General features: G+C 53.2%; 1 protein-coding gene across 7 annotated transcripts in view; it reads right to left on the bottom strand.

Annotated features, from left to right (window-relative positions):
* Positions 1-15125, bottom strand: part of GRIP2 (glutamate receptor interacting protein 2) — a 111923-nt gene that overhangs the window by 24894 nt on the left and 71904 nt on the right. For 6 of the 7 annotated variants that reach the window (XM_084764941.1, XM_084764938.1, XM_084764940.1 and 3 more), the window contains exons 2-3: positions 625-705; positions 288-423 (exon numbers count right to left, since the gene is read on the bottom strand). In XM_084764941.1, the coding sequence (XP_084621067.1) occupies positions 288-403 (116 nt within the window). In that variant the 5' untranslated portion in view covers positions 404-423; positions 625-705. Of the gene's footprint in view, positions 1-287; positions 424-624; positions 706-8640; positions 8722-15125 lie in introns of those variants that run through there. The other variant, XM_084764939.1, reaches the window with a different exon arrangement.

Below are 15125 nucleotides of genomic sequence, written 5' to 3'. Positions count from 1 at the left end.
CATCTGGGCACTTCCCACCCTCGTTGTCTAAGGGAACACCCAGGATAGTGTGTACAGAGCACTGCCTTAGTTGGAAGCCCTGGAGGGCTTCCTGGAAGCAGTGACTTCTGTGTTGCACGTGGAGGGATGAATGGGAGTCGGCCAGGAGGGCGCCTTGTGGGTAGAAGAAATGTCATGGATGCTGGTGTAGCCACAGGGGAAGGAAAGGAAAGAGGCTGGGCAGGCATCAGGCTCCCTCACTGGCCCATCCTCCCTTGATGCCCTGTCTACTGCCCTACACCTCTCACCTGGCAGCCAGGCCCCCAGGCCTCAGGTTGGAGACTCTGGGCTTCCCGTCCTTGTCAGTCCCTCCCGAGATAGTCAGGCCCAACGTGCTGCCCTCACGCTTGATCAGCTCCACCATGGTGATGCCCCGGAACTCCTCTGTGGGCAGACAGGAGGAAGAGCAGGTAGTACCCACTCTGGGACCCACTTTACACTGGGTGACATTGCCCTCCACCAGGAAGGGCCAGGCCAGTGAGTGACCACACTGAGGGCACAGGGCCAGTTAGAGGCAGGGCCCACACTTCAAGCATCCCTGGAGCTCTCAGGGCAGAGCTCAGGGTGAGGTATGAGTCACTGTACCTGGAATGCTCTGGCGGCGGCACACCAGGGTCCCATCGGTGCCCGCTGCGTCCTTTCCCCCTTTTGAGTAAGGCCCATCATCTGTGGGAAAAAGGTAGAAACTGGAATCAGAAACCGGCCCAGGCCCTACTTTCATCTTTATTCCACTTAGGGAGCTCTTCTACTTCACGCCAGGTGAACACCAATTATACCTGGTACCCGGCAGCGGTGTCCTGGAATTCTCTATGGGCTGATGAAGGCTTGGATAAGGATCCCCATGTGGGGAGCTTCTCAGCCCATCTAAGGTTGAACGTCTGACATGCCCCATGTCACGGTCCATATTATAATCATGAGTAACATTACCCAAACCATCCAGAAAGGAAACTGAGGCTCGGGGAGGGAGAACTCCGTGTGCAGGGTGACATAGCTGGGGAGTTAGGATCTAGCTTTAGAACTCAGGCCTGGTGGCTCTGTCCTAGGGTCAAGATTCATAGCTGGTGGGGCTGGCATTTACCATGTTTTTTGTGAGCAGACCCGGTGTGTGTGTGTGTGCGTGCACACACGCACGTGCACTACTGGATGGAAAATCTCTTCCATTGCATCATCAAGCATTGTTTGCCAGCCTCTCCCTTTCTCAAAATGCTTAGTGGATGGACAGGGCCCTGCCATTCTCTTCCCGGCGCCTTACCAACCCCTCTCTCATTTCCTGTTTTCTTATCTTCCTAGGATGTGTCTTATCTGCACAGACATTTGTCTTTGGGGGACTTTTAAAGAGTTATTTGAGCACAGTGTGGTGGCACATGTTACAACCGCAGCACTCCAGAGGCAGAGAGAGGTTAGGAACAAGGTCATCCTCAACTACATGGTGAGTTCAAGGCCACCCTACCCTATGAGGCCCTCATCAAAACAAAACAAAGAGACAAAACTCCCCCTGCCGTTTCAAATACAAAGAGAATACAGAATACAGTCAGGCCTCTGTTTCCATACCTGCAGACTAAACTATAAAAAAAGATGTTCAGAGCCAGGTGTGGTGGCACAGGCTTTTAATCCCAGCATTCTGGAGGCAGAGGTAGGTGGATTGCTGTCAGTTCGAGGCTAGCCTGGTCTACAAAGCGAGTCCAGGACAGCAAAAGCTACACAGAGAAACCCTGTCTCAAAAAACAAACAAACAAATAAAACAAAACAAAAACAAAAGCAAACAAAAAAAAAGTCCAGAAAAAAATTGTTCCTATACTGAACATACCCAGATTTTTTTTTTCTCTTCCATAAGCAATACAGGACAGCAGCTTTGACAAACACAGACATTGTGCTAGGCATTTAAAGAAATCTAGAGATGAGGTAGCTTAGTTGTCCCTCAGTATTGACCAGGAATGGGGGTTCCAGGGCCCTTGAAGGCTGGGTAATAGAATATGTAATATGGTGAAGAGGAGTTGTATATGTTCAGGACAGACACATTTTTCCTGATATATTTGACTTGTTGTTGGTTGATCCACAGCAACAGCACAGGCAGTACAGGAAGCTGACAGCCCTTGGAATGCACACAGGTGACATGCAGAAGTGGCACTGTTTTAGGAATGAGACCTAAGGTTTGTGGCTTTTGCTATTTATAGGCCATGGAAGCATCTCCCTTTCAACACCTGGGGACAACCCGGGTCCAGCAGAACCTGCTTAACTCAGAAAGTCTAATGGCTCAGTGGTCTGCAGTGGCCTGGGAGAGCTGTGCCTTGCCCTGTCTGCTACCTGATGGCCTCCTAGGCTCACTCACACCTGTGTTTCAGAACAGCCTGAAGTGGCAGGGTGTCCAGGTCACCTGCTCTGTGGTAAAGCACCTGCTCCTCCTTCCCTGAGGGTCCTCAATTTACACAGTTCCTTCTCTGGACTCTCCTGTTCTCACAGCCGCACCTTCATTTGATGCTCACCATGAATCAGGGAGGGAGGGAGGGACATACGGATGGATGGATGGAGGTGAGACTGTTATGTCTACTTGACAGATAAGGAAACTGTGGCTCAGACTCGCAGCTCCAAGGTAGCCTTTGTGCCCCATCTCCACCCCCATCTCTTGACCAGGCTGTCCGCTATGCTCCTCCAAGCCTTGGTATTTTTGTTTAGCACGTGGATGACAATCATTAAGCTGGCAGGCTCCCTGTGCTATCTGAGGAGGGGGCATCCTTCCCAAGTACCACGTACACCTGCAGCTTCCCATCTCTTACTCAGCCCTCACTTGATACTGCACATGCCCCCATCTGCCTCTTAAGGAAGTGCAGCTCAGAGCAGAAAGGTCCGTCCATCTAAGTGGATGGCACCTGCCATTTGACAGTTTGTGTCGTGGTATCTTCTTTTCCCTTAAGCCTCAGGGCTGGGGTCAGACAGAAGTCACAGTCCCTCTGCAGGTGGCAAAGGCCATATGACTCATCTCAGCTAGGTCTTTCTATGCTAGGGGTCAACCTGGGCAAATCAACCTAGGTCAAGACAGCTTGGACTATGGCCAGGGCTCAGTGAGTTTATCAACCTCAGGTCTACAGACTTTTTTTTTTATTTTTGGGGTTTCTTTATTGTAGGAAGGTTCATAGCACCCCTGGTATCCACTTCCAGTCATCAATAGATCCTAGGACAGCCAAAAATGATTCCAGGGGTTTCCAAGAAGTGTTCCCAGAGAAAGCCACATCAGCCTCCACAGAGGACCAACTCTTCTATGATCAGACAAGTAGGGGAAGGCTTGACCACAGCTCAACTGAGGCCCATGGAAATGGTCATCATCTTTAGTCTTTAGTCTACTGGGCTCCCCATTCACTCTGCTGAGTGGCCAGGCTCCCTCTGCTTGCCAAAAATGCTGGTAACTAACCAAACAGCAGTTAGAGTGAGCAGTATTTTTAGGGCTCCTGGAGCGGGGCCCCCAGAAGCTCTGTGTTCACCCTCCTTTCCAGACCCACGTTCACAGCTATCGCTGGTACAGGCAACACACCATTTGGTATAATGCCTCCCATTACTGTTCCCTCGTACATCCTTCATTACCTCCAACAAGATGCTTCTAAGCTAATAAAACCAGAGATGCTGGGTTCCACCAGCGATGTGTGCAGATGCCTCTCGTATTTCCCCACTACAGTTCTGAAGCTGAAATGTGTCTCGTCCCAGGCAAACCAGATCCTGTCACCTAGGTCCCCTCCCTCTTGGGCTGTCCTAGGGAAATGAGAGATAAGCTTTCAAGGTTTATGTGCCTGTGCTTGAAGGAAGCGGAGGACCACGTTTATCTGGACTAGAGCAGTGACTCCCTTGAAATCCATCCCTGAATAGCTACGGGTTGAAGGTAGGTGTTTGAACCCTGAAGAGAAAAATAGAAGGAACAGAGAATTGAGGGTCTGGCATCCCCAAATGCTGCTCTCAGGAGCCAGGCTTGGGCAAGCTAGCAGCTGAAGGAAAGGATCCTGTTCCTCGGGTGTCCCTGTGGAAGCCTCCCAACCCATCTTTAAAGATGACTGTGCCCCACCCTCCTTTCTTCATCCCAATATTCAGATCCTGTCTGCTGAGGAACTTGACCATGGCGATTTACACTGAGTGGCCCCAGATTTCTTCTCCTTCATGCAAATCCTGCCAACACTGGGCTCAGGCTGTCGGCTGTGTAGTTGCAGGTTTTGGTGAGATGCCCTTGCAAACTACAGTGAGTGGCGTTGTGCATGGGGTCAGTAAGCACGGACTGAGGAGAAGGTTCAGTGGATGAAGTGCTTGCCGCACAACCTGAGTTCAGGTCCCCAGAACCCACATGAAAAGCCAGGCACGTGTCCGTGCCTACATGTACACACAGAGAGGCAGCTAGCAGTAAACAGAGGCCTGAGCAAGGGCACGCATTTCAGGTTGAGCCTAGGGGGCCTCCATTGGAGGTCAGGAGGTCACACTGGACAGGAGAGCTACTGGGTGAGAGGTGTTTGTATTTAACACCCCCTCCCCCCAGTCATATTCAGAGTAGTAACATAACAAATGGGTGATATCTACTGATGTCTTTTCAGAGGGGACATCAGTACCCCCCCCCCCAACAAGGACAGCCTTGTCATGGGAGAGACTGAGGCAGCATTCAAACCAAGAATCAAAGCAGGATCAGAACTGCCAACTGGCTGCACACCCTCAGCCTCTCTATTCTCTATCTGTGAAGTGAGAAATTAGGGGACCACTTTATTTATAGATGCCTACATGTGGTTTGGCCCCCAGTATCCCCCCTTTAGGGAACATGTTCACATTCTCCTGTCCTCTTGTATTTTGGGGAGGGGTGTTCTCAAACCCAGTAATTATATGCTTAGAGATGGAGGCTTTTCAAAAAAAAAAAAATCTTTCCCACCAATTTCAGCTGGAAACGTGCATAAAAAAACAGGGATATTTTTATCTGCATTTTTCTAGTCGCCTCCTTCCAGCAATGGCCAATTATGAACACTACTTCAGTCAGACTGTGCTGTAGAAATTGCTTCAGAAGGAAATTCACTTCCGGGGCCCATGGGGAGCCAGGGCACAGGCCTGGACACCTGGTCCTGGCTGCTGCAACTAGGTAGGTGGAGGTGTGTGTGGAGCGGTCCTTTTTTTTTTCGTCAGGCAAATCTCTCTGATCCGCCTTATATCTCTCTTCCTCTGCAGCCCCAGGGAGCTATTTGCGCTCTGACAAAGGGAGAAGGAAGTTTGTCCCTTGCCAGTCTGTTGTGCCAGGGTGCCGCCTAAGTAGAGTGCCAAGAAAGGGGCATAGGGGGTAAGGGGTGCTGTAACTCAGCTCTGGCCTGGCATTTGCATCAGAGACATTTGAGCAAGCTGAGTGCCCTGTGTTCCCATGACAGCCGGATCAAGGTCCCCACTCTTCGGATCTCTCTTTTCAAGTGGTTCGTGGACACTCAGTGACCATCCTGAAGAACAGCTGGTTGGCACCACATCCCTGTCCAACCTTGCTTGACCCACCAGGCTATGGAAGGCATTGTTGGTATGCAGAGGGAAGGATGGACTTTTGAGCCAGGCCAGCTTGACATGCTGACACACGAGGGGAGAAACTGAGGCACAGAAAGGGTAAGTATTACCTCATGGCAAAGAATGGAACAAACTTTGCCTCAGACCTGGTTCTAAGAACTAAAAAGTCATTACCACTCGGTCTGCACAATAAGACTGAGTCCGAAGTGCCACTGCCACTATCATGTGTTAAATGGAGAAACTGAGGCACAACCAAGGCACACAGAAGTTAAGGGAACCACAATAAGGACACTCAACCCCTGGACGTATTCAAGCCCAGGCCGTATGGCTTCCCAGGGCATCTAGTCCAGCCCTCTATGGCCCCTCTCTCTGGACGGAACACCTCAGCCCCTGGACCTCTCTGATCACCCATGTCCCTGCAGGGCTGGATCAGCACCAGGCTGTGGATATGAGCCTTGGTTCTCATAGTCAATAGGCCTCCAGGAAGCCAGCTTTCCATCGGCAGAGGCATGGGGAAATAGATGAGACAGCCACGGCACATTTTCAATGGCATGGGCCGAGCAGCCACACATCAAACAGGAAGCCTCATTGCGCAGTGCCAAGGTGGCCAGAGAGAATGAGGATTGGCAACCCCGCCAGGCTTGTTCTCGGCCAGCCTGCTGCAAGTATCCACACAAGCTGATGTTCACTGAGAAGCAAGGGGATGCTTGTGATGGGGTGCCTGAAGCCACAGCTGGTGTGCTGCAGAATGTCCTGGAACCAGGTGCCCCTGACCCGAGGGAGACACACCCTTCACACCTAGCTCTGTTCCCTCCACCCAGCAAGGTACAAAAGTCCCCAAGTGAGAATGAAGGAACTGCAGCCTAGGTAGGGCAAGGCTCCTTGGAACCAGGACTAGCATCACACCTCCCGCTGCCTGGAAGACTTCCCAGATACCCACAAAGGCCTTCTCTCACCTCCTGGAATAACCTGATGAAATGCCCCCCCGCCCCCGCTGTCCCATCAGAGAGACCGTGCCCACGAGTCTGAGACACCCCAACATCTCCTGAAGTCCCTACCATATTCTTTCCACTTTTCTCATCAGCACTAAGTGTTATCAGGGAGATCTCACCAGTGGGTAGAATAGAGCTTTCTAGCATTCTGCAAGCACCTAGCTCTTGAACTCAATCCCCATTTGTGGACAAGGAGAATGACCATCAAAGAAACGTAAGGGCCGGAACAGGAAGAGGCTGAGCCTGGGTGCAGCCCACCCCTCCCTGGCTCCAGGCACCTGGCTGGTCCCCAAGCGGGTGGCCTCTAAGGTTCCCCTCATGGCCACAGGCCAGGTCTAAAGATGGCTCCAATGAAGCCCCTGGGGAAGAGGGTGCCAACAGGGATCCCTCATTGTGCATATACTCTGCCCCAATTGTCCAGAGCCTGGAATACTGGGTGGCCAGTATTCACTAAAGCCTGGCAGCCCCTGGTGACAAAGACATCTTTGTGGTCAGGAGTCAGAGGACACGCCCATCCTCGGCATGGGATCAAGGGCAGCCTGTGGGGGGGGGGGCACTCATGGGCCACTTTAGTCTGAATTGGGCCTGTCGCCTATCGTATATGTTATCTTCCATCCCATAAATACCCTAGAAGCTTCCAGGAGAGAGCCTGGACAATAGCAGGATGAGATCTGAGGAAGATCCGCTCCGCTAGACTTAAACCAGGCCAGAGAGAGAGCCCGGCTGCCTGCTCCATGGACCCTCATCCCAGTATCCCTCCCACAGAGGCCCTGAAGTGTGGGTGGGTAAACAGTGACCACTTGTTGGCTCCGTACCGCTGTTCTAGGTGAGGCCTTCCAAGGCCCCATGGTTGGTTTAGCAATGGGCATGGGATCTATGCTGGGCCCTGAGATTTCTAAGGAAACTAGTGGAAATAAACTCTCAGACACAAAGCTTGGCAAACAAGCAGGAGAAGAGACAGGAAGCCAAGCTTACCTATGGAGAAACAGGGAAGGGAATGAGGAAACACAGCACACCTAGACCCTGCTGTTCCTGAAGCTCCGTTTTAGGACTTCTCTTGAGGAAAAAAAAAAAAAGCCTCCGGATTAAAGTCAACTAATACTCATGCAGGTGTGACCATGAGGTCCTAAGACCTAGAGAGGAGATTCTCAGGGATGCAGTGGCTAGGGAAACCAGGGAAGCCTCAGAGTTGAGACTAGAGAAACTCAGGAGAGGCCTTGAGAGCTGGGCTCCAGGGCTGTAACCAGACTTCAGGGTTAACTGCTCCCTCCTGGGAACCTAGGGCTTAAGGCAAGTCAGGAGGACACAGGCTGCACTAGAGGTGGAGACCCAGAGGCCAGGAGAGCACCAGGCACAGGCTCGGCCAGGGGCAGAAGCCTGAAAGCCAGGAAGAGAGTGAGATGAAAAGCCAGCAGGCATGGGCTTAAGCCAAGCACAGAAGTTCCAGCATCCCCAACTCGAACTGTATGACTGAGGTGTTCCTTCCAGGGCCTCAAGTCCCTACCTGGGAAGGTATAGAGAGGTGTGTAGACCTTGGAAAGAGTTGGGAACACTGGAGGGTGGTAACCTTAAAGGCACAGAGAACAAAGTGACCCACATTGTTGGGGGAGGTCAGGCTGGCCCAGCAGGTTGAAGTAAGGAAAACAGATGGACAGGAACAGGGATCACTGTATTTGCCCCACAGCTCCTCTCCAGTCCCAGACATTATGACAGTCACCTAGGAATGTGGCAGCTGGGCCCTGCCCCTCTCCTGAGTTCCAGAGCCCAGAAACCTTGATCTGCCCTGGCCCCAGGGAAGGCTCACTCCCAATGGGCAACCCCATGCTCCCAACAACTGGCAGCTCTACTCTTCCCACTGAGGCACAAGGGCCAACCTCTCTAGGTCTCTGGCTGAACACCCTGTGGCCAGGGACAGCCCTGGGAGGCAGCCCTGCAGTGACAGGACAGCTCCAGAGCAGACAGACACACAGCCCTCAGCACCTGCCTGGCTAGAGATTCCCCAGTTTTCTTTCCCACTCGACTCCCGAAGTCCCTATATTTCTAGAGTGGCAGCCCCATTCCTCCCCCCCAGGCCCCTCTCTGCGGTGCTCAGCTGGTGTGCTCCACCTACCTGCCTCTGCAGGGCTATCCCGGCTGAGCCCACACAGCATGTCTGCTGTCTCTGCACTGCCCACAGCTCCCAGCCACACTAGGTCCCTCCCTCATCCTCCCCGGGGAGGGGCCCAGGAGCTCCCTCCCACTGGTGGGGCATAGTCCACCCACTGCAGCCCGCTCTCTCCTTAAAGGGGACAAGGCTTTCTTCACTATGGCTCCAAGATGAATGTCTGAGGTCCCCTCAGCCAGGGGCAGATGGCAGCAGCACTCAGGCTCTTAGAAAAGCATGACCCTAGGACCCTCCCCCATCTCCTGGACACAGGACTCTGATCCTAAAGTGCCCCAGGGCTTTGGCCAATGACTGTCTTCCTGGGCTTCAGTTTTCACCTCTGGAAAGGAGGACAGAGTCTTCCAAACTTTATTCTTGTGAGGAACAGATTTCAGCAAGACTGGCATGGGATTCCAGGCATAAAACCTACAAAGCACAGCCAGTCTGGCTATGTGATCACTGCCACCCCCCGCCCACCTCGTACCTCTACAGATGCTCACAGTCCCCCAAGAACCATGGCACTGATTTTACCCTCACGGCTTGCCCCCTACCCTTGCATGTCTCACTTTTCTCTCTGGAAGGTGGTTCTTAGGGACCGCGAACCTAACAGCCTACCACGCACAGTTGTCCACAAGCATTACATGGCGACTGAGTATTCCAGGCCTAGGATCTTCCACATCTAAGCTTGATGGGCAAGGGCAGCTGGTCATGGGCTGCAGTCACAAGCTGGCAAGCTGCCCCTTGCCTTCCCCAGCTGGGCCCCAATCCTATGCACTGATAGACCTCCTTCACTCAGGGCTCAGGACCAACCAGGCAGGCCCTAATGGAGCCCCAGGACCCATCCAGAGGGGGCAGCCACATCCCACTCTCCCAGGGCTACACGGGTACTAAGAAGGGCAGAGTGTTAGTGACACAAGGCACCAAACAGTGGCCATCAACCGCCTGTGCAGCTGTGCAGTATATCCAACTGGATGCGGCAGTTGGTACATTTAGGCACAGGGGTCCTTGCTCTCGGGGAATTCTTGGCTGCCTGGCTATTATGGAAGTCTGAGAATGTTCACAGACTACCCCAGGCCTGCTGGCACTTTTAGATGAATCCACATTCTTTGTCTACAGGCTCAAGGCCCTGGCCAGGTGTCACTCCCTACGAGACCTTCCCCATCAGGTAACCTTGAGTAGGAACGGGTGGTGAGCACGGTGCAGGATAGAGTCCAGGTGGTAGACAAGTTCCCTGGACCAGCATTGAAACTAAGGCCAAAGATCTAGAAGCACTATACAGGCATGGGAGCGGTAGCTGAGCCCCACATGAGAGAGTCACACCAAACAGAGAGCGGGTACAGGCTCTATGGGGCCTTGCTCCTGGAGGGACTGGCTGTGAAGACACGGACCTTCACCAGGGCCCAGAGCATCCCAACTGCACCCCAGTGGGAAGAAAGTCACCAGGACAGAGCTCCTCTAGCAGAGCCTCCTCCGTCTGCAGCCCCCATCACCTGTGGACAGAGTGGCAAAAGACATACAGGCCTCTGGAGTGACGCCTGCTCTTTAAGAAAACATTTGTTCTCTTGACTGATGCGTTTCGAGAGCCCTTCTGATTGGCAGCGGGAAGCTCCGCTGGAGCTCTTCGGCTTCTTTGCTGTTCCTTTGGAATTTACTTTTGTGGCTGAGAAGCCCTTGGAAAGGTCATTCCATGGATTAACAGGAGAGCGTCTGCACAGCATCACACCGAGAACCTGTTGTGCTGGCCACTGGGGGCTGGAGACAAAAACCAGACAGGAAAGGAAACAGGTTCCTGCTCTCCTCCCCGGCCCGCCCCATCACCCCACCACGCATTTTCATTTAATTTTATCCATGCATATGTGAAGAAATGACTGTTGGTCAACCTTGGAACAGAAGAGGTCCAAATGGGAACTCTGACACAGAAAGGCTAAGCAACTTCCCCAAGGTCACCCAGCTGATCTGGGTAGAGCCTGGGGTCTGGGGCCACTCAGGATTTCAAAGGCTACTAAAGAGGTCTGGGGGTGCAGGTGAGGAACATGTTGCTTTATCTGAGGCAACTGACAAGAGGCTTTTGAGCCTGATTTTGAAGGATATGTAGAAATAAGAAAGCAGCTGCCATGTGAACCCGTGGGCAAAGTCCTCCTGAAAGACGAGGCAGAAACTGCAAGCGGAGCCAGATGAGGTCTCGTTCCTTCCAAGGTCTGGGGGCTGTCATTCATGCCACCACTGGGGACCTTGCCTGATGTGTGGCCTCTCAGGCCAAACCCATCTGTTAACAAATGCGTCTGAGCTCTGAGTTTGTTTTCACCCTGCAGGCAATGGGGAGCCACAGATGGTTGTAGGGAGAGAGCGCGAGGAGACTCTGCCAGGACCTCAGGCTTCTTGGAATGCTGCTGAGCAGTCCCACCTGGGAGCCAAGCACAGGCCAAGCTGCTCCTGGGACCTGCTCCAGCGACCACCCCTCTCGCCCAATGCTGCCAGCCTCGGGGAGGCAGAGGAGAGGCAGACAGATTGCAGGGTGTACGCAGTGGCTGGGAGCCAGGCCTCCTGCAGTTCCCAAAGATAGCATCTGACTTCTCTGTGCTCAGATACACTGGAAACACGTGAGGGTATCCTGGGGGTGGCTGGACCACCGAGCTGGGGCATCTCCACACCCAGAGGCTGTGTGCCAGAGGATGGTTTGCTCATTCAGCCTGGCTGGCTTCAGCTTCCTAGAGTATAGAACACACGGTACCACCAAGCACTCATCCCAATGTCCGGGCCTGATGAGACTGGAGCAGGGCTCTTCCCAGGTACCCTGGCCCTGCAGGTGGGATGCACTCATACTGATGGACTCCCAGAGTCCCCAGAGACCTAGGGACCAGGACCACAGTAGCCAGCACTGTGTGGGTCCTGGGATAGAATCCTGGGGACTGGATTATACCTTTCCTCACTCTTGGGACTGCATTATTACCCCACCAGCAGCCTTGGACTCCGGGGTACAGCACAGTGAGGCCAAACTAGACTCCTTCCTTTGCACAAGCCCTTGACTCAGGCATTTCATTCCGTCACCGGCAACAGAGACACCTGTATTAATGGCCGGAGAAAGCCTTCATCCATCACCCACGTGCCAAGTACCCCACACCAAGACTGTGACATGTACTAGCTGCTCTGCCTCAGGATGGTCAAGCTTCATTACCCACGAGCTGCTAGTGGCCCTAGATGTCACACCCGCAAGGGGGGAAGGTGAGACCTCGGAAGAGCTTTTCAGACTATGACAGTCCTGCTGTGGCTGGCTCCCCCTGTGAGGGCTGGCCCCATACCCTCCCTCCTCAAAGGCACCCTGGACTTGCAGGTGAGATGCTCTCAGGTGTCCCCACCCCTGCAGAGCCTCAGGGACTATACCACAGTAGTCAGCAGACCATCCACTCTATGATGGGAACCTGAGACCCAGAGGGGCCTTAGAGGCCTCTCCAGCACCAAGCCATTATGCCTGGCCCTTTGCCCTTTTCTCTCACAGTGCAGGGCTGAGTCCACTGTGACAGGAGCAAGCTGTGTCCCCAAACCCGCCAGGCCCTTCAAGTGACAAGCGGAAATTAAGTCTGGAGGGGAGGAAGACAGAGATGGCAATAGAGGACAGTGAGATAAACGCTTTATTGCTGTGGGCTTTGGTGGCTTTCTTCTCCTCCTCCCTCCCCAAGCAGGAGCAGCAGACCATGGCCTGGGGCCTCTGCATCTCTCCCGCTAAACACTTCCAGAAGGTGGGGGCTCTGGGCAAAGCAAAGGCCAGCCTACCATTCTACCTGCCACAGGGGAAGAGAACCGAGACAGAACTCCTTGGGTGCTATCTATGTCACACTTATTCAAGGTGTTCACATCTTCCCAATCCCCGTGGTCCCTTAAGGACAGTGCTACCTATAGACCTACCTGCTCCCAGGGTTAGGGACAGCAGAACATGAGGGGTCACTGGCTCAGGGTCTCAGGAGAGGACAAAAGCAAAATATGGCACCCAGTGTAGAAAGCTCAGGGAGAGGAAGGTTCTAGAAGATTCAGAAGAGCCACAGCTGACCCAAGGAGAATGGGAGACACTCATGACCTCCTCCATCCTGCATCTTTTGTGGAAGCCCCATGGGGGGACAAGGAACCAAGGTCACAGTGAACTCCACATCTTCCTTTCCTCACTAAGGGGTGAGCCAAGGCTGGAAGCCGGGCCATCTGTGGGCAGTGCTAACCTGCCCAGAGTGCCTGCAAGCACACACACATACACAGAAGTGCTCCAGACAGCCCAGGTCCCTGGTAGCTCAGCACTGTAGATAGAAAGATCTTGCCCTTCAGAGGGCTGGCATCCCTGCTGCACCTAAGGAGTCTCTGGTGACAAGGGAGGGTCAGAATCCCCAAAGCTAGAGCCTAGCCAAGGTAGAGTAGCTCCCCCAGATTTCCTTCTCTCATAGGCTCCGAGCCTCCCTTCATGGCAGTAATTACCTCCCTACTGGAGGAAGAAGACAAGAGGAGGCTTCTTTAAACCCCAGACCCTTCTAAAATGCAGATGATAAAGCGTATGTTCTCTAAGACTTAGTTGAGAAGTTCAGGATGTGGGGTGTATGAAGGTGGTTGGCACAGGTTTGTGCACCCACAGACCTACCTCACTGTAGCTTACTCTTCCACTCAAGACTTTTCCTAGGGACCTCGTACCACACTCATAACATTCACTAAGCACCTAGTACTTCACTCAGAGGACACTTACTAAGCCATTTAGTACCTGCCAGAAACTATGCTGGATCTGCTGTTTCTGCAGTGAGTGAAGCAGACAGATCTCACACTTCTAGGGTTCCCCAACTAAGAGAAACCAGAGAGGAATCAAGGACGCGCACATCTGAGGTTGTGTTGGGCACAGGAATGGGTGGGGGGGAGACTCGGGGCAAGCGGTCAAGAAGAACCCCTCGGAGGAAGTGACCGTCGGGTTGAGACACAGATGAGAAGAAGCAAGGAAGAAGGTTCTGGGCAGGCAAAAGGGCCATGCTTATGGCAGCTGGAGGTGGACAGGAGATAAGACAGCAAGTGTGCAGATCCAAAGGGTCCCAGGAGGAGGGTCATAAGAGTGTCTACCTGTTTCCAATGACAGCCATGTGGGGTCTGAGGGACTGGATGGTTTGGGGGTTGGAGGAAAAGGACCAGACGGGAAAATGAGTCAGATGCCTCCTGCTCCATGCCTCAGTCTCCTCTTTGGGTGCACATCCCAACCCTTCTTGTGGTGGCCAGTAGTAGATATTTGGAGAGCTGCCCGGCAGGAGAGGTTAAAAAGTAGGAGTTGGAACCAGATGTGGGGGGGGGCACATATTTAGAATCCCAGTACTCAGAAGGCTGGAGAAAGATGGCTGTGAGTTCAAAGACAGCCCAGGCTAGACAGCAAGACCTTGTCTCCAGCGGAGAGAAGAAAAGGACAAGTGGTGGTGGCGGGGGCGGGGTGTTGCAAAGTGGGAAGAAAAAGGAAAATCAGGCAGAGAGACAACTGGCCCAGCCCACTGGAAAATGGAAACCTGAGCTCTTGCTTGACTCTCCTGCACAGTTATGTCTGCAGGGGATGAGAGGAAAGTGGTAGCCCTGTTGGAGTGTGGGCGAAGGGGTAAGCAGAGGCGGCATTCATAGAAATATCCCATCACCTTGTGTTCCAGCTTCTGGGCAGACCCCTGGAGGGTAAGACATCTGTGTCCTCCTCGGGTCCAGTCCTGGGAGTCTCCCATGATGAGACTGCAGAGTGAGACTCTGCCTGCCCTGAAGGGATCTGGCAAGGCCACAGAGCCTGGCCAGCTTGCAGCTCCCTGTACAGGCCAGAGGGTAACCTGCCTCAAAAGCAGGTGTGTCCTGAATGAAGGGACCCCGTGACTCCATGCCTCCACCTGGAGCCTGGGACAAGAGAAGAAATAAATAGCCTTCTCTGGTGACATGTTAAGAGCTGTCCTCTGAGGATACTGGGGAAACTATGGATGCGTATGGAGGGAGAGAAGTAAGCCAAGAGTCATCGAAAATAACTAAATGGACAGAGTCCCTGGAGGGGGACAGATGAAGACTTCAGCTGACCTTAGCCAAACTACCTTCCCATTTTCCTGCCCTTGGGGATCACTCTGTCCCTGTAGAAGAACTTGGGGTTAGTTGCCTCCTTTCCCCACCTGCCCTTTCACACAAAAATCAAGATAACGTCAACATGAAAGAGATCTTACTTAGGCCAGGAGTGGAGGGACCTAGGTCTGAGGTCCAACTATAGCTCACCAGAGACCTACTGTGTGAGGAAAGCAGACCACACACCGGAGTGTCAGCATCTTTCTCAGGAGGGACCACATCCAAGGGAACTGTAGAGGATGTAACCCTACAGAGCTAGGGAGGGCAGGGCACTTCCTAGCAATGAGGATGGCTAGCACAGAGTGTGGGCGGTTCCCAGGGTGTCTAAGGGAAGTCCTCGCCAACATGGCTGTGTCTGA

Source organism: Acomys minous, assembly GCF_964271855.1.
Source record: "Acomys minous genome assembly, chromosome: 17".
In the NCBI taxonomy this organism is placed as follows: domain Eukaryota; kingdom Metazoa; phylum Chordata; class Mammalia; order Rodentia; family Muridae; genus Acomys; species Acomys minous.
Note: the sequence above shows the minus strand (reverse complement) of the source record. Positions and strands in the feature narration are given on the sequence as shown.